We start from the raw sequence: 19,129 nt of genomic DNA, 5'->3' as shown, positions 1-19,129 counted from the left end.
AAGCCGTATCCCCCCCTCTGCAAGATGAGTGCAAGACATGGGGTGAGTTGTACAGCTTTTGTTGATTTTTTCCAGTGGCGCTTTGTTTTTGCTTGGGTTTGTTTTTCTTCAGAAGAAAGCTTTTGGTTAGAATTAGATCATCAAAGGAAAATATATCTTGGTTTAACAAGGATAAGTCAAATTGTATGACTTCTAAGCTCTTGTACACCCAAATCCTGTCAAACTAGAGATTTCCATGAAGCTGTTAAAATATGGTCTTGGAAGAGCTAGTACCATAAAAGAAACGATAAAAATCCTTCTGATCTCCTTTGTTTGATTGATTGAGCGCACACAGCCAATGTGATTTGCATCAAAGGAAACTTTTGGTTTGATTCTAATGATCAAAACAAGGACAAGAGCAATTGATGATAGAAATGACTCTACTTCTTCCTTTTGAAGTGGTCAAGAGGGTTGGTTTGAAGTTTACTTGTCAAATTCCAACTTGATTTCTCTATCCCCCAGTCAAGTATTGCCCGTCCTGTGATCCGTGAGAAAAAGGGAAACCTTAGATGAGGCCATGTGATGAGGATGGTCTTTCTCATAATTTTTTTATAAATTTCAAGGAGGAGGCTGTTCACTTACGTTGTCTTACCCTCAGCCACCTCAAACACATACAGGTATCTACTGAACAAGCACTGTACCTAGCTGTACAGTCCCCTCCAAGTGGTTTACATAATCATCTAACCTAACTAAGTCCCTCTCGGACGAACAAGTAGTCGAGAGAGGGACTTATAGCTTATTCACAGATTTTGGCGTGTGAGCCTGTGGACCTTTGGCTGGGGCACTTTTCAATCTGATACACAGCATAATCCTGCTTACAAAAATCCTCCAGACCCAAGAAATGCACCCTTCTCTGAATTGCCCTACATACACCTGTGCCAGTCTCACCCTCCTAATCCGAATGGATACTGAGTTATTCAAGCCCAATTTTTTGGGAAATTGCATCCTCTGTAACTTGCTGCGGAGGCGTCAGAGAGTCTTCTACTCCTGTCATTTGAGAAACTCTCAAATTTTCCTTTGATCTCTTCAATTGATTTGAATGAATTTGGAAGGAAGAGGACATTGAATGAATAGCACTCGGTTTTGACTTTGAGATCTTTTGAAACCTATCCATACCAGAGGATTCCTCATACAAGTCTCTACACTTTCCAACCTCAACAGGGGAAGCCTCAACGCCTCGCGATTTATAAGTACATTGATTCGATAACTCTGAATAGTTGCTCGTGATCATTAAGTTCCGAAGGAGTCACCATATTTACGTAATTGACAGCTTTGAGATAAAAATTCCTCATTTTTGCCCAACCTGTCAAACTTGTTGAAAACTCGCAGCAGCCACACTGGAAGTTTACATGAGACTGGATTTTTTCAATCAATATCTTGATGACCTTCCTGGGGGTGAGTGTTTATGTAGAAAAACCAGCATATGTAGGACAGCTCACAGAACAATCCATTTCTTGGGTCCGGGGGATTTTTGTAAGCAGGATCATGCTGTGTATCAGATTGAAAAGTGCCCCAGCCAAAGGTCCACAGGCTCACACGCCAAAATCTGTGGATAAGCTATCAGTCCCTCTCTCGACTACTCGTTCGTCCGAGAGGGACTTAGTTAGGTTAGCATAATCATTCAAGTTCTGCAGCGGCGGGGCCGGGGCCTGTTGCGAACCCGATGATTACGAATCCTAGGTGTGGGGACGTGTACACGAAAAAACAACCAAAGGGGAAACGTCTTGCGAGACGTCTCTTGTCTCGCAGAGGGGGGGATACGGCTACGCTCCTGAGATTGCAGTAATGCAAAGTACGCATGGCTTCAGTACTTGCCGTTCATCGTCAAAGGCAACGGGCACCTCAAAGCGCAGCAAGCACCCGATGCGGGTTATAGAATCAATAGTCCAATCTTGGCTATAATTGTCCAACACCATGTCTCGACCCAGATTTTGCTGCGGACAGTGTAGGGTTTGTGATTTGACATGCTTGCACTTGGTTACTTGGCGAGTTTTTATTCAAAATATTTTCTTGACTGTCTTATGAGCCTCAGTATGATCAGCTATTGTACACACCGGATATTTACTCGTAGACGTTGGTTGCTGAGGTAAGGCCGTATTGGACAACACCTGAACGAAGGGAGAAAAACATCAATCGAGCAAGTACTAATTAGTCATCAAGGAAGCTACAAAAGTGTATGCACGGAATTCTCACCTTCAGGGAACCAGAGGGCTGGACAAAGGAGAAGATAAACAAGTTCAGTAAGGGTGATACCACAATTGAGCGAGGCAAAATACTTACCAATTTCTTTCTTAGCTGACTCGACAGCGTCAGAACCGTGGCAGATATTGCGGCCCATGTCGATTCCTAGAAGGAGAAGCTTGTTCAATATGGCCGTGCCGCTGCATACGAGTTTCATCAAAATATGGCGGAAGGCTTGACTTACCGAAGTCTCCACGGATGGTACCAGCAGCTGAGCTCAAAGGGTTGGTGGCTCCAAGCATGGCTCGGCCTTGCTTGACAACCTGATCGAAGGAGTTTAGTAAGGGTGTTCAGGTTAAAGATATAGAGCTGACAGTCACGCTCACATCTTTACCCTCAAAGACGATGGCGACCACGGGGCCACTGCTCATGAAGCTACAGAGACCGGCGAAGAAAGGCTTTCCGGCCAAGTCGGCGTAATGCTTCTCTACATGCTCCTTGGATGGGTGCATCATTTTCAAGGCAACGATTTTGTAACCTCGACGCTCGAAACTTTGAGCAAAAAACATTTCATAATATCACGCACCATCAACTCAAAGATCCGAATCATCCATAGAATGAAGAAGCCCCAGTGAAATTTCGTGGAAAGACTTACCGTCCTACAATTTCACCTACCAGTCCGCGTTGGACACCATCGCACTTCACCACTGAAACCCGAGACAATGAGATTGAGAAATAGCTTGTTGTGAATTGGTAATTTAAATAAAGAGTACTCACTGATAAAGGTCTGTTCTGAGTTTGACATGATGGCTGTTTATGAGTTTTTATTGATTGTGGAAGTTGATGATTTGAGGAAACTGAAAGCAGTGAGGAATGGTTGAAAAACTCCGATCGAAGAGCTGTCAATATGGGGTACACGGTCACCGTGTTAGGTTTTGCTTTGTGTCTAGACTCTACCCGTACCGCGGCGCCCCAACGTTACATACATACTTCTACAACTCCAGGGCCGGGTACCATCAACTCGAACCTCAACCTTCCATTTCACAACCTATCTCCTAAATAAGCTTAAATACCCCCATCTATCTACAGGAACGAGGGTTCAAAGCAAGGCAAGTCAAACAAGTATAAGTACACGCTTCTTGGCCTTTGGCAAAGACACACTTGCCGAGAAATGTAAGCCCAATGCAGGAAATTATGAAACTTTGTATACTTTGCAACAAATTGCCTTGTCTTAATTTAGTTCCTGCACAAGATGAAAAAGAAGCCTGGGGTGAAAGGAATCAAAGAATCTACATTTGCCACGGGGAAGTATTTATCATTTTTTGTGAGTTTTAAAATTTAAATTTATTTGTTTTCGAGTGAATCAGGATTTCTCCTTAAAAAAAGGATGCGGTTAAAGCTATCACTGGAAATGCTTTTGGATCCTTGAGGATGAAAGATTGGAGCAGAAATCAAAATGAAATATTCAAGAAAATTGATGGATTTGGTTGATTCTCAACACCCTATGTGGCAATCTTATTGAAGTTGATCACACGGATCATATAAACATCACAGATAAATACTTACTGCGCTATTGACTCTTTCTTGGATCTTTTTAGGTAGAGTGGGGATCGTCGAAACACTTACAAGAAGCGAATTATGTGAAATATACGGACTGAAAGCACGTTCAGGCTCAGCGAACCATCTTGAAAAATCTTATCACCTGATGTTGACATATGTTTACTTGACTCACGGTTCTGAAGTTCAGTGATTTGAGAGACTTGGATTCTCGTGCTATTGGCAATCGAAGGTCACATCAGCTTTCTTCTATCGATGACCATCGATGACCAATTCCAATCTACAAATGAAAAGGATAATCCTATACCATACGAATTCAGGTGAGTTTCAAAAGTTTGATCAGGTATCCTTCATGTATTTTGCTTATCTTTACTTTTTTGTTTGATTAACAGCACTTGCTTGTTGTTTGGACACCGTTTCTTGTGGATTAGAAAATGAGTATGCTCACATGAATGCAGAAGCTGTTACTCTTATAGATACTTTGAACGCTAAAATTTGTAAGATTTATACTTTTTCACTTCCCTTAGAGCCTCTCAACTGATTCTAATAACATCACGTTTCTTTGCTGATTTGTAGAAGTGAAGTGTTAATGCAAAAGTTTTACAAAAAAATCGTTTTGTAGGATTAATTTAATGAGGAACCCGATTCTAGTATGATATAAAAATAAGTCTAATAAGCGCCTAATTGATGAACACGTATTAGAGAAGCGAAATGAGACCTGAGCAATATGCAAACATGCTAAATAGTACAAGGAAGTAAGAAAACAACATTAAAGGGTATTGAACGTCACATCAAAGCTCAGAGCCAAGCTAAAGTTTTTTTTGGATTAGAAGTTAATCTGATGCCTGCTTGACCAAATAACTCGTACAAAGACGAATGATCCCTCGTGAAGCTGAAATTCAAGAAAACAACGTATCTAAGTTTCTTTTGCATTATGAATTATATCGTATTGCTTACCTCATTCGATGAACAAATTTGCAATGAATGTCTACCGTATTCTTAGTAACAGGTAACCCGGTTACAATCGGAATCGGTAAAAAAACTTGTTCAGCAGGCGAAAAGAAACTTGAAGAACGATCGAACGATAAGTTTACTCTCGCCGACTTTGTAACGAGAGGTTTGGCTGCATAAAGCGGCGATGGTTCTAAGCTGAAATTTGTTAATGCCTTCACTTCGAAGGCGTTGAGCTTGAGAGGTATTCTTGCGGAATTGAAGGTAGGTACCGGTTCGAAGATAAACTCTCCTCCTAAGTTTTCATAATTCACAAGTTTCAGTTGAAAGAAAGATGAAGATTTAATTTTGGTATTCAAATGATGCCGTCTATTTACCTAGTTGTTTCAAATCCCCGCAAGATTTCAATGCTGGTAATCTCAATGAGTTCTGATGAAATGTCAAAAAAGTTAGACTTAAGTTAAGAATATAAAAAGGTGATGAAAAAGTGATAACGCAATAAAGTCAATCCTGCTCACCTTGACACCATATCTAAAGAGTTCGAGATTGGACATGGTATCTAAGTAGTCCCCTTTGTTACTTTCAGGACCACTTTCTGAACTTCTCTTGCTCATTCCAAGAGCCCCATAGAGTTCATTTGACTCGGAGGCGTCTGTATAGATGGGGTAAGGACACTTGAAGAGCGCTGTTGTCAAAAAAGCATGACTCAGAAATCTGTGGATCGAATATGACTTATTGTTGAGAGAGAGAGAGAGATTACTCACCACCGTATTTTAAGATCATCGAATGGCTCCCAAGACCAATGATAACGACTTTTATCCCAGCTGATTTGATGGATCCATACTCTTCACGTTCATTGACAATAGTTGACAGATTTTGAATATATGATTGACAAAATGCACATCTAGATAGAAGATTGGAAAACGTTAGCAAACATTGAATCAGTGAATGATTATTGAGATGTTTGGAAACAGGATTACCTAAAGTTTCTAATAAAAATCACGACTGTAGGTGATTTTCTATCTAAAAGTTGACTAAACTCGTATGATTTACCATACCCATCCAAGACTTTACATTTCATAGCATCATTTAAATTATCTTGACCTGAAGGTGTGGTAGTTGAAAATTCTGAATTGGAATTCAACTCTTCTAGTATAGGTTGATTGATAATGATGGGTGATGGTAGTGATATAGGAAATTGAGGTTGATAATTAAGAATGGGTGTTGTAGCATAATTTGGTAATTTCTCTAGATCACTTGAACTGAAAATAAAACCTGAACGTTTTGGGTTGGGAGATATGAAATCTGCCGCTGGTAAGACTGGAGTACGGTGCACAGATGAGAATTGAGTGGTAAACATTGTGTTTATCAAGGGTAGTTGACTTGTTGAGATGAAATTAAGTGTATGGAGATTGTGGATAAGAGTGAGAATGGTATAGGCTTAGCTGCTGGAAAAATGAAGAAAAGGCGAGAGTTGAATTGGACAGCTACATCCTATTTGAATGTGATTTTGGTGAGTGATAACCTCTCTCAATGGTCACCAGGAACAGAATAGACAGCACTGATTAGCGGAATTAAAAAGCTTGACAAGAAGCTAAAGAACTGTTGGCTCTGAACCTGAGCAAGGCACCTTGTTCATAATTCCCTTGACCACGTCGCCAGAAGGTGACAAGATCGACATTGAATTTTGAGAACGCGAAAGATAATTGTATCCTCCCAATGCATTGTATCTCCTACTTCATATCCAAACTAGACAAAGTCTTATCGTGCCCAGGTTTCCAGCATCACAACCAACGTCCGAGGTACAAGGGACTGGCCCGCCATTCCCAGGACGTCTCGCGCTGGGTTTGATTTTCAATGGAGGAGATATTGTAAGAAAAATCACTGCACATTATCCATCCTTCAGGGGAAAATGGTAGGCGCGCTTCTCACCTTTCTTTTGCCCTGTCTACCAGGGCATGATGAAGTTGTGGAGTATTGTTATGTGATGTTCTATAAAACGGCGTGCCTACATATTATCGAAACGCACCAAATAGTGGACAACTTAAGGACTTTGATCGGGAACCGATCACGACGAGAATAACTCACATCCATACGATGGACGAGAGAGGAGGGTGGAGGACAAACCTCAAAACCCGAAACACAAACTCTGTATTGCCCTGTACAAATACTCGATTTTCGAGTAACTCTCATCAATGGACCTCACCAGAACATCATAGAAACAATCCAGACAATGCCAGAGATGATTCCAGGCTGCTCCTGATTGAGGATGCCGTTGAGTCATTGGATCAGCATAAAAATTAAGTCTCCAGATCATCAAGAACAATTTAAAATCAAGGTGATAAGTAATACCCCATTCAATAGATTAGTACATTTGCATCTGCATTGTTGCACAAGCTTTCAATTTGAATTCGCTACTTCAAATCAAAATGGTCCTTTGAATTAGATATTGACTCTTGGGCTGTTTTTGGAACATCAGTTAGACATCAATGTTGAGTTTTTAATTCACATATTGAATTCAAGCTTTGGAATTTCAATTGTCTTGTAGGCAAGTCTAATTGCCTTTTCTACCTTCCCTTAACAAGACTGATCTTTTGGATTATGCTAGACTATAACAATTATGTCATTCATTCCCAGCAGTCTTTGAGAAGTAAAATGAATTCCATCCTCATTTGCACAATTGATTTGTCACAGTTATTGTTTCAATATGAACATTATCTTCTTGCATTGCTCTACTTCAACAATCATGTAAGGTTGTCTTCTTTCTTAATCATCTTTTTATGGGGTACAATTTAGAACAAAAAATCAACTTTTGAATGTTGTGTGCCTACTTTCATCTACAGATCTCACACAAAAATGATGTATACCATCAAGTGTAGCTTCATCTCATTTTGATTATATCAATTGATGAAAAAGATCATTCTTAAGTTTGTTCATCATCAGTCTGAAGATCCATGTGAGCTCATTTTCCACTTTGGTATCATTGCAGAAGAAAGAAACTGATCATATCACAAAAAATGAAAATACAAATTGTGATCTGTTAAACAAATTGAACATTAACAAAATCATCAAAAAATCAACCAAATCTTTCAACCCTTCATAAATCTGAACATCATCTCTTCCCTTCTTCAATGTTTATCTATCAAATCAAGTACTTTTTAACCTGATGTTTCCACTTTCAATGCAATTCTGATAAAGTTGAAAAGAGTAAGCAACCTACAAAAACCCGTAAATCAAGAGAAAGATTTTGTTATTGATTCCCATTTCCATAAATTCAGCAATCAAATAATGAAAAACCTACAAAAAAACCTGATAAGCAATCCCATGACAAACAAACAAAAGATGAATTCTATTAGAAAAAAGATCATTCTAAAACTTCAAATAGAGATCAATAAAACTTTGAGGAACCAAACACTCACAAATGGAATTTCAACCACATCCATATGACTTTCAACTGTTTTGCAATCCGTTCTAATCCCATCCCATTCTGATTTCCTAAGTATTCCTGTGAACCTCTACAAAACCTACAAAACTCACCTTTAAGTCCATTAAATTTCATTAAATTTGAATAAATATCACCTCATACACCTGTCCCTTCTCCTCCTTGATCAATGCTTCAATTTCTTCTTGTCATTGATTTTCATACTCAATGGAACATGGTATCCCACATTCTCTACATATCCATGCTGTTGAATAATCTGAACAGTTCATCAATATATCTTGCAATGAAAATGAGGTACCATGTGCTAAAAATGCATTGAGTTCCATCTATCCAAATCAGATTCCTCCTCCATGTTTTCTACCCTAAAAAATCAAAATTGAATTCAAATGTAATCGTAATCAAATGGGCGCTTTTTTTATCTAAATCCAAATAAATATAAACAACCATTAACTTATTCAAGCATTCTTTGCAATAGAGTCTTTTTCTGCAAAATTTCCAAGTGAAGATGGTGGGGTCTCTTGTCATTATATGAAGTCAAGCACTGACAATCATTTGCCTCTTGAGTGTTTTGTGTTGATAGAGCACAAGCGTCTTTGATTTTGAAACGGCAAGACAGATATTGATTGACATTCTTATATTAAAATCCCTGAGTGGATGATAAGCTAACTTAGCGCTTAGCACAGCGTTAGCTTAGTGTTTTTTGTGCGCCAAGTAAGCAAAAGTTCCTTAGTGGGCCTCCACTAGCTGAGGTGCTCTCCAGATTTGCTTTAGTGGGCCTCCGCTAAGCCTTAGTGCAGTCAGGTCCAGCCAAGCTAAGGATATAAAGTGGGTCTATGTAGGCCGCTAAGCTAGCGGTATTAGCAGGACTACATAGAGAGCCGTGATTTCTCAAGGTTCCAGCAATATTTGCCCCAAACCCAACAATTGGACTTTGCCATACTGCCATAACTTGTTTTTGTGTGATTATGAAATTTCTCAAAATCAAGGTATGTGAAACTTCAACATCTTGCACTCATCCTTGTGCTTTCAGATTCTCTTATTGCACTCTGAGTAAAAACTTTTACAATAGCTCAAGAATCAAGGTTCTGAAATTTCAAAATTTAACTGCCTCTAAAATTGTTACACATGGGTCTTTTTACAGTCAATTTGGCCTCAAATTCTCAAAAAATCACTCAGAGTCATATGTTTCATAATGGCTGAACAATAACCCTCAAGCCAGACGACATGGCCAATAGAGATCATATTACTGGTTTAGGGGTTGTTGTGTAAATTTAATTTGACGTGGAATATGGGTTCTCAAGAAAGACAGTCATCTTAGTTAGGCATACAGATTGCAACAAAGTTGTAAGGATTTTTGTTTCTTTCATACTGTTGGAGGAAACTGACGTATGGCTGCACAGAATCATTCTGAAGTTAACTTTATTGTCAAATACATGCAATACTCCTGGGCCTTGATCCAAAATCCATCTACCTGGGCAATACCCGGAAAATCAGTACTCTTGGAGAGGCATATCAAAGGATGCAACAACATTCCTTCTAGGTGGATTTTTGACGTCAGTTTTGATTATTACATAAAAGAATTATTATCATTCTTACCTTTCTTTACCTACACTTGCAATACAGGTGTATTGTTTTCAACAAAAATGACTGCATATCTCACGACACAAATGTTTCAATTTACTCAATGTCTTACCGATGATCAGATGGTTGAGCCTATAATGAAAGTGATGTTAGAACTTATGTATTGAATGGTTTCCTTCTTACATATGCATCATGTATAGTCTCACTTTTATCTTTAATATGTCCCTGTCTGAATGAACGTGAAGTTGAATTCAAGAGTGCAGTGCAATTGAGTCAATGCATTTTAAACTAATAGTGATGACTTACAGCAATGTAGTTGGTAGCTTGAGGTCTTATTTATACCTCAGGCCTAAAGCAGGTGTAGCAACAAAGTGAGCCAAATTTGACAATGAGGTTTTGTGCACTGATATACATCTTGAAAGGCTTTACATATGTCAAATATGCCACTATACTATACTAGTATATTATACTATGGGTATAGTATATTTAACTAGACTATAGAACTATACTATACCAAGTATATTTCAGATGCAGTATAGTATAGTATAGTGGTGGCCCAGCCATGCAATAAATTTGTGCTGGACTACCTGGTTGCACAGAGACTTAGAGCATCCACAGCTGCGCTGTGAATTTGTAATGTACGGAGGGTCACACAGATTGTTTAGGGCAGTGTTTGAGGTATGAGTTTTGAACAATGTACAGCCGTGGTTCCCTGCAGTAAGGTTTGTAGCATAATAGGGTAGGTGTATTATGGGTTAGCTGATCACCAAGATGCATGATTTGCAGAGAGTCTGATCATAGAAGTTGGAGTTTATGGGAGAAGTGAGGTACAAAAGGATTTGGGGTGCAAGCGGAAAAGTACCATATTTGGCCTATTTTGGCTTGCACATAGAGAATCACCCAAGCTAAGTAGGCTTGGGGGTAACAGCTGTGGATAAAAATACTCCAAATCTACGTACAGCACGGTTTACGGCACACGGCTGGGGATTCTCTTAGAGCATCCACAGCCATGTGGCTTAAATCATGTCGTATGGAAATTTAGGGCAAAATCATCCATAGCCAATGCCCTAAATTTTCACATAGCTAAGGGAATTCCCTCCGTGCGAGCCAAAATAGGCCAAATATGTTCTATTTTGGCTTGCTCCCTAAATTCATCTGCACCTCGCTTCTCCCATAACTCCCACTTCCACGACCACACTCCCTGCAGAATAGGGACTGGGCGAAGCGCTGCAAAAATCCAATTCAACCGTAGTTGAAATACTATCGCAAGCAATCCAGCCCCTGTTGAATCAATATCAAAATTCCCTATTTTTATTAGTCAACTTCATGAGACTAAAAAAAATAGGGTGGCGCATAGCCGGTTGCCATCATCTGATGGGCTCTCCAATCCAAAACTTCCTACTCCTCAGCCAAAAGCCTTAGGCTGACCGCATCAGGATTGCCTGATATACCTTTCACAGATAAGGCTGTGGCCCTGAGCTCTCCGGTGGTGGTGCCCACGGGGGAGCCCGAAAAGGAAGTTTGTACCTTTGGGTTGGGGTCCTCATGAAGAACCCCTTGCAAGATAGACGTTGGAACATCCTATAGAAGTTGAGCAAGCAATCGGGTCTGTGGGAATATGGCCTTGGGAATGAACCCGGACTCAGCTTTGTCATCCCAATGAGATTTTGAACGGGGCACTTGGACATGCGAAAGGTCAGTGATATGTTCCTCCTGTTTAAATCTCTTCGGACAACTTCCTTGCTATACTTGCGCTAATTCAGGTGGCAAAATCCTGTGCTCGTCCGAACTTCGCCCAGTCCCTAATATCTCCCTCAATGGTCAACTAACCCATAACTCACTTCACAAAATATGCTACAAGCCGTACTGTACGACACCATGGCTGTGCATTGTTCGAAATCTATGCCTCAAACACTTGCCTAAACGATCCGTGCGACGCTCCGTACAATATGATTTTACGGCACGGCCGGGGATGCTCTTAGAGAAGTGTTTGAGGTATAGAAAGTGGGTTATCCATAGCCGTAATTCCCTGCTGTATAGGTTGTATTTGAACATATTCTGACAAAAACATTTATGGCTTTGTACATTGAACATCGACATGTTGGATGGTGCGGGATTTAATTATATCACTCAAAAATCTGGGGGAAGCAAGGTATAGATGCATTCAGGCAACAGGTCAAAATAGAACAAATTTGTTCTATTCTGGCTCGGAGTCGCATGGAGGCAAATCCCTTGTTACGCAAAAATTTAGGGCATCATCTGTACAATTTTGCCTAAATTTCCGTACGACACGATTTACGGCACTGCACTGAGGATGCTCTTATAAGTGGTAGTAAGGTGATATCATCATATGAAGCTTCCATATAGACAAAGATGAACTGATTTACTGATTCATATCCAATTTCTTTATAAAACCCTGTGGCACTATAGTCTAGATACGCTGAAACTGTGAAACAGAAAGTAAACCACATCATGAAAGATGAACAATAGTAATACCCTAGATCACTAGACTTTGGATTTCAAGCTCGACAAGTATATCACACTAATGCTGAAGTCATAAGTAAATCTATAACTATCATTTGTTTAATCTACTATTTTGAACCAAGTTACATATGAAGCATTCATACCAGCTCTTTTGTATCAAGTGAAAGATCATCTCATCCTGGACTTGCGCGGTTATTACATAGTTCAGGTTTCTAGCTGGTATCAGTGTCAGATCCGGAGGTGGGTGGGGGGGTTGGGGGCCCGGGGGAGGCTGGGGGCGAATCCTTGTTGGGATCGCCAATGTTAAATAAGCAGTTCGGGTCGTTCTCACCACATGGCACCTCCAACATATCCTTCTCAAAGTATTCTCCTTCTCCACGTAATCTTTCACCCAATTGAACATTTTTGGTGACCAAGGCTTCATTAAAAGATACCGATAAGATGAGCATGGCTCCGAGTCCGACGATGGCGAAGTTCATGATGAAGATTTCTAATTTGTCGAGCAAGTGTTAATTAAATCAAGGCTTGTCAACAATCAATCAATCAATCAATTGAAGATTCAAGACTCACCAAGAAGCTAGAAGCAAAAAGATTGTGTTAAAAGATTGTATATAGGTTGGGTTCGGATTAAAGCCAAGGGTAGCTAAAGCCAATCATAAAACGATAAAGAGAATGAAGATGGGATCAGTTCATCTGAAAAGTCTACAGAGACTGAGTGATTGTAAGCAGCTGGCCATTCAACATTGTAAGGGAACAAACCAAGACAATTGTGGAGGTCAGACAAATAAACCTCGATGAGATGATAGGATGATCAGGAATTAATCAGCAGAAGAGTCGAGCTTTTATAGTCTTTGGAGAGCGGCTGAGTTACTGGGTTCGGTATCTTTCTTGGTCATCAACTCCTAGAACATCATGCTACGGTCGCTTGCAACGCCTTTGCAAAGTTTCATTATCTTGAATTTTCAAACGTAGGTTGGTCTGAGTCTAGCTTAAGCTTAACACACACCAAAGGTCGCGTGCGGTTTGAGGAGAGACTTGGTTAATGTGACTTTGTATGACACGAGTCCTTTGATTGTTCGCTCTCCGCTTGTATCACGTAAATGTTTTGGTATTTGTGAAGTTAACGGGATAAAATTATGAACCCACATCGCAGCCGCTCAGATGAGAGCTTTGTTAAGCTAAAGATCTGACCATGTATGAATTGACACGAGTCCTTTGATTATTCGCTCTCCGCTTGTATCACGTAAATGTTTTGGCAATGGTGAAGCGTTTTGCTTATCGCTATGAGCAATGGCTAGTAACGGGGTAAAATCATGAACCCACATCGCCGCCTCTCAGATGAGGGATTTGTTAAGCTAGTAAATTGTTACTTGTTACTTTGATAAGTTTAAATAATCAACCGCACAATCATCTGTAGTATGACTTCTTATAAGTAAAACGATCAAATTCATGATTTCCGAGTTCTTACTTTTAGTTTGAAATCTTTTTTTACAACTTGAACCTATCTACATCCTAAATACTCATTCTCATTCTCTTTTATCATTAATTTTTTATAACCTTTTATCCGTTATCAACAAACCAAATGAAACTCTTATAAACCCTACCAAAACTATCTTTCGGATCCTTTATCATCAAACACTTCATTAATTCATCGCATTAAATCCACTCTCATCTCTTATAAGTTTATCTTAGCCTCTACGTGCCCTTTACCCTGGAACCTACCGGTTCATACGGTGTCCCTATCTTACCTGAAAACCTTATTTACATCGGCTTTATATTTCAACTGGGTTGATGATTTTACCGGGTTACAAGCCACTGCTCAAAAACGCTAAGCTACCAATTACACAATCGCCAAAAACATTGACGTGGTACTAGTGGAGAGGATACAATCAAAGGACTCGTGTCATACAAGCTCACAATTTTACTACAGTACCACACGATTAATGAGACACACACCCTAATTTAACTAAACCCCTCTTAGCAACCAAAACACCAGATTTGAAGGTTGCTTTTGTAGCTTACTAAAGCCCTCTGCGCGCAGCCGCGTTCGCGCCCTCGCACTTTCTTCTTTTCAAACAAGAGACAATGTATTAGATATTTTTATTCAAGAGTATGAGAATAAGATGATGAATAAATGAAAAAAAGGAAAAGTTACTCAACGTTCAAAAGTTCTGAATCAAATTCTTGTGTTAAAGTATAACTTAAATGATGTTGATCAATTTGGTTCATCAAATGATTAAACCAATTAACCAAATCTCGACTTTCTTTTCCATCTATCATTTACAAAAAATATCATCATCAGCATTCACATCACAAAAACATTGAAACAGTAGAAAATACAAAAAACAAACCAATCGAATTTAATAAACCGATCCTATAAACCAAATTCCAAACCAATGTAAGTTTCCAATTCAAATTTAAATTTCAAGCTTCAGGTCCTTGGTTTGTTTTTTTCCGATTTAAATCATGTACATGATTAGATCTTCATAATTGATCTAATCTTAACCTTTTTGGACTTTTTTCAAGTTCTGGTTTTTCTTCTTAAATTTGAAGTTCTTCTTCTATTGCATCTATTGAATGAAATAAATGACTAACAGTAGTTTTATAATAATTTGAAAACTACATTTTTTATTAATAGAAATCAGTTTTGGTTTTGTTCCTTTAAAGTTTGAAGAAAGCAACGATGAAAACACTCAACTTTGATACTTCCAGAAATTACAAATTCTCCTAACCAATCTTCTCTTTGCTTAAGTTTACTAAATTGATCATAAAAAGGAAAAAGTGAAGCAGAAATGAATGGAATCCATTTAAATAGAATCAAAGTTTCTTTTAAAGTTGAATTTAATTGAATTCCATTATTATTGAGATCTTCATGATTTGAAAATTGGTTAATCACTCTTGAAATTCGAATTGATAAATCAGGTTTGACGGTTGAAGTGGAAATTTCATTTTCAAATCTTTTGGGGATTGTAAAGATATAGGTATATAAGTTTAGATGGTTAATAAGTTCCATTGATAATAATAGAGATGGACCTATGTGTTCAAAAATCTAAAGATGAGTTTAATTCAAGATTAATAATTGAAATAAGAAGTGCTCACCATGCATCATTTTCTCTAATTCGATCACAATCCTTTCTCTACTGACTTTCTCCTGTACAGCCATCTGTTTCCAGCAAAGAAAAACAAATCAATATTTAAACCTTTCTTAATTTCTTATAATACAATCAAGATACTGACAGTGATTTGATTGGATTGAGCAGCTTGAATGATTTGGTCATCTAATTGAAATCCAAATCAACTTGAAAACCTCATACAACGTAATACTCGAAGTGGATCATGTTTGAAAGTTTCTAAAGCAGGTAAAGGTGTTTTAATCAAACCATTCTTTAAATCTTGCAGGCCCTGAAATCCCCACAAAAAAACAAAGTGAATCAGTCATTAGATCAGGAATTGAAGAATGTTTAAGGAAAGATGATTACTAATTCAGTTTGATCTTCGATTTGATCATTATGAATATCATGAGATAATGCATTTATCGTTATATCACGTCTCATTGTATCTTCTTTTGGAGTACCAAACCTCTAAACCAACCGAAAAAGAAAAAAGAATGAATCAATAAATTCAAGTTTTTCTTGATGAAAATTGAAAAACTTACTACATCAGTAGGAATTCTAGAATCCGAATGATAAATTTCATTTCTCAATTGAACAAAATCTCATTCAAGACTTGAAACTTTACTTGTTGCAGTTTCTAAATGTTTACTTTCATGATCTTGTCTTGCTTCAATTAATTGCGATTTTACCTAATAACCCATCTTTTTGATTTGAATTAGTAGAAACATGATTTGAAAAATGGTGAGCGAATTGAGTTCCAGTTTAATGATGAAATTGCTAAATCTAAATCATGTGATTCTACACCAGATAACTGTTTCAAAACAAAACCATCGTTTGTTTGTTATTTTTCATTAGAATTTATCGAATGAAATTAGGAATAACTTTACCTTGTCTCTTACTCAACCACCAGCTATTCTACTCATTTGATTGAATTTGATGATGATTTATTTTTGAATTAGTTCTTGTTTTGAATGAATTTGTTTTTTTGATAAATAAGTTGGATTGATGATTGAATGTGTCTTGAAGTTGAATGATAAGATTGAAGACCTGATTCGATTTCTCATTGGTCGAGATCAAAAATCGGTCAAGAGACAATCCAAAGTGTCTCATCATAACACTTCCCATACAAACCCTAGATGTATGCGCTGTTCGATTTGAAAAAGATTGTATTTTCACTGACACCACTAAAAAGACAAGTGTCATTTGACCTTCACCGTCTCATGAGGGTACTTCAGGCTACATACTTCCACATAAATCCTCGAATGATTGCAAAGTTTCTGCACATTATCGCCACGGTGAGTTGGTACGTTCTCCAAAACAAGAACAATATTTGCAGCTGGGTAAGGATTCATCATTGGAAGCTGATGTCAAAGACAGAGCACGCCAGTACATATTTGATTGATTTGAGGGTTCAAGAAGCTTAAAATGCGAAAGAGCATAATCATATCAGTCAGCAATATTAGCTGTGAAAAGAGGTGACAAGATGTAAAAATTGTCAAAAATGAAGGTTTTCAGCTGATTACATATGTCAAAACTTGTCAGATCATGATGGGTGATAGCTCAATCAACACAGACAGTTTCATTTCATAATAGTGGTACACAAACTTGAACACCCGACCCAAAAAACCATGGACAAAACAATTGGGTTGTCATGGGTTTGTCCATGGGTTTTTAGGTTGGGTGTTCATGTTTGTGTACTGCTAATGTACAACCTGTAAACCTATAGTAACTGAGGTGTGATGAAAACATTACAGTCAAACCGGAAAAGCTTGCCACCAATTCCCCGCCAATTTGCTCATGTTTTGCAGGCAAAATCGGTCAAGCTTTTTGGGTTTGACTGTATCAGAAAACAAAGGAAATGGTGTGAATTTCAACTTTTGCGCTTACATACACACATGTATGTAGCAACATTTACACAACAAAAAGCTTATTTGATCAATTGCTACAGCTCAAAAACTCATTCATCACACATCAGAAGTGGATAATATGGGGGCAATTATTGATCAGCATAGCAAGAGCTATAAGATGAGCTATAGTAATCCAAAATTGGACAACTTTACAAAAAAGTTGTAATTCTAAAAATGGTTTCTCCGCTATAGATATTAGCAAAAGATCACCTGCATTCATCATAAGAAGATCTGTTCATCATTTATAAACATCAATTGTTCAATTTCACAGCTTAAATCACACCATACATTAGTAATAAGTACATCATAGGATCACATCAGAGGGGTTTTTGAGGGGTTTTCCATTCTACTACTGGTAGAGTGTTTGAGAGATCAAGTGTGTCTCATACATACTTAGGACTGAAGGACTTGTCCTACGTCCACCTCCGAGGTGTGATCTTTACATTCATGTCAGGATTGTGCCAGTTGGGGTAGGGAGGGCCAGCCTGGGGCTTGGTTTTTCAGAACCAAACAGCCCGGAGGCTTGGGTTCTGTGAACCAATCAGTCTGGCTGGGGTCCTCCATTGGGTCAGAGGGTGTGACATTTTGGTTTCTCCTTACAACAAAATACTTACTGTTCTGTTGGGTGGGTGGGATGGTTGACAAAAATGTGAGAACTCAAAGTCTCCTTGGGGAGTCTCTTGAGCTTCTGATCAATGGACTTGCAATGACTTCTATCATAATCTAGTCTTTGATGACTAGAGCAGGAGTGGTGAGAGTGTGGGTAGGAAAAAACTTTGCCTTGGTGCACAGATGGTTTGGCACTACTTGTCTGGGGACCAAGTGGTGTGCGGGTCTCTCACGGTCCCACTATCCACGGTTGCCGCAAGTCATCATGGACTTACAAACCATCTGTGTTATGATGGTTCTCTCAATGTCAAGTTTTTGTTGCTTCTTGAAAATTGTTTACCATTATTGAAGTATTGGAAAGATGATTTATGTTATGGATGGTTGTTTTATGTTTTTTCCGCTTTTTCTCATCTTATAATTCTGTTAGAGTGTTTTTAATCATTATTAAATTACTTCATCAGTACTAACCAACCTGGCTTGCAGCGCTGCGCAGCGCTGCCAGCCGTATTTCGGCCAGCGCAGCTCAAATCTGGCTTGCTTGGGGGTGGTAACTTTGAGTGCAACTTGCCAAAAGACTCACCGAAAATTAGGAGCTGAAAGCAGAGCTTATGACCAGCAGCGCTTTGCAGCACTGCAGGCCAAAACAAAGCACACTTTATTTTGAAAATGAAAGTGAATTTATTGATGAATATAACAGACTGTCAAGAAACTAAAACAAGAGGTAGTTTGGTTGGTAAAAGACTGTAAACAAGGCTAAAGAAGGTGAGATAAATAAACTTGAGACAAATAAAAAAGAAACACAAGTGAAAATTTAATTAGCAATTGAACAGTCAATGAGTTTCTATTGTAAACAAATGATTTGAATTTCAGTTGATCACAATTGATTAGCCGTGCTCAAAGTTGACCTGGTTTCAAGAAAACCCAGTTGACCCAGTTGATTTTTGGCAGTAACTTTGTGAATCAAGTTGACATTATTTGACAGCTCACAGCCAAAAAGTCAACTGGGTCAACTGGGTTTTTTGTAACCGGGTCAACTTTGAGCACGGCTATTAATTAAGCTTTGCATGCCTTTTAGTTTCATAACACTAATAAGTTGAATACTACATTGTACTTCAATATTGAATTTGATATGAAATCTTTCACTTTTCAATGTACAACAATTTGAATAAGGTTTCTAATATGTACCGTTTATTAATATATATTTGCTCAATCCAGACAAATTGACCATGAATTGCACCCAATTTTAAGCTCTTTCCACATTCATT

At 38.4% G+C, this 19,129-nt stretch overlaps 5 protein-coding genes across 5 annotated transcripts; 1 reads left to right on the top strand and 4 right to left on the bottom strand.

Moving 5' to 3' along the window:
* Nucleotides 1–1,929: 1,929 nt before the first annotated feature.
* MELLADRAFT_75797 (uncharacterized protein) lies at nucleotides 1,930–3,113 on the bottom strand (the record flags this gene model as incomplete). The annotated part of the gene is made up of 7 exons (XM_007416382.1): nucleotides 1,930–2,147; nucleotides 2,233–2,250; nucleotides 2,320–2,385; nucleotides 2,465–2,543; nucleotides 2,607–2,772; nucleotides 2,876–2,927; nucleotides 2,998–3,113. 7 exons carry the CDS (start codon nucleotides 3,023–3,025, stop codon nucleotides 2,101–2,103), a joined length of 456 nt encoding a protein of 151 aa, XP_007416444.1.
* Nucleotides 3,114–3,472: 359 nt separating this feature from the next.
* On the top strand, nucleotides 3,473–4,318 carry MELLADRAFT_112002 (uncharacterized protein; the record flags this gene model as incomplete). The annotated part of the gene is made up of 4 exons (XM_007416416.1): nucleotides 3,473–3,544; nucleotides 3,607–3,706; nucleotides 3,819–3,884; nucleotides 4,170–4,318. The coding sequence occupies 4 exons, from the start codon at nucleotides 3,473–3,475 to the stop codon at nucleotides 4,316–4,318; spliced, it is 387 nt and encodes a 128-aa protein (XP_007416478.1).
* A 257-nt stretch (nucleotides 4,319–4,575) lies between these two features.
* MELLADRAFT_93731 (uncharacterized protein) lies at nucleotides 4,576–6,088 on the bottom strand (the record flags this gene model as incomplete). Its single annotated transcript, XM_007416381.1, has 6 exons — nucleotides 4,576–4,669; nucleotides 4,735–5,023; nucleotides 5,106–5,157; nucleotides 5,247–5,413; nucleotides 5,493–5,632; nucleotides 5,709–6,088. 6 exons carry the CDS (start codon nucleotides 6,086–6,088, stop codon nucleotides 4,576–4,578), a joined length of 1,122 nt encoding a protein of 373 aa, XP_007416443.1.
* A 2,009-nt stretch (nucleotides 6,089–8,097) lies between these two features.
* Nucleotides 8,098–8,496, bottom strand: MELLADRAFT_93730 (uncharacterized protein; the record flags this gene model as incomplete). The annotated part of the gene is made up of 4 exons (XM_007416380.1): nucleotides 8,098–8,103; nucleotides 8,148–8,215; nucleotides 8,266–8,307; nucleotides 8,397–8,496. The coding sequence occupies 4 exons, from the start codon at nucleotides 8,494–8,496 to the stop codon at nucleotides 8,098–8,100; spliced, it is 216 nt and encodes a 71-aa protein (XP_007416442.1).
* Nucleotides 8,497–15,529: 7,033 nt separating this feature from the next.
* On the bottom strand, nucleotides 15,530–15,789 carry MELLADRAFT_93729 (uncharacterized protein; the record flags this gene model as incomplete). The annotated part of the gene is made up of 2 exons (XM_007416379.1): nucleotides 15,530–15,637; nucleotides 15,715–15,789. The coding sequence occupies 2 exons, from the start codon at nucleotides 15,787–15,789 to the stop codon at nucleotides 15,530–15,532; spliced, it is 183 nt and encodes a 60-aa protein (XP_007416441.1).
* Nucleotides 15,790–19,129: the final 3,340 nt, after the last annotated feature.

This window comes from Melampsora larici-populina (genome assembly GCF_000204055.1).
Source record: "Melampsora larici-populina 98AG31 unplaced genomic scaffold MELLAscaffold_60, whole genome shotgun sequence".
In the NCBI taxonomy this organism is placed as follows: Eukaryota; Fungi; Basidiomycota; class Pucciniomycetes; order Pucciniales; family Melampsoraceae; genus Melampsora; species Melampsora laricis-populina.
Note: the sequence above shows the minus strand (reverse complement) of the source record. Positions and strands in the feature narration are given on the sequence as shown.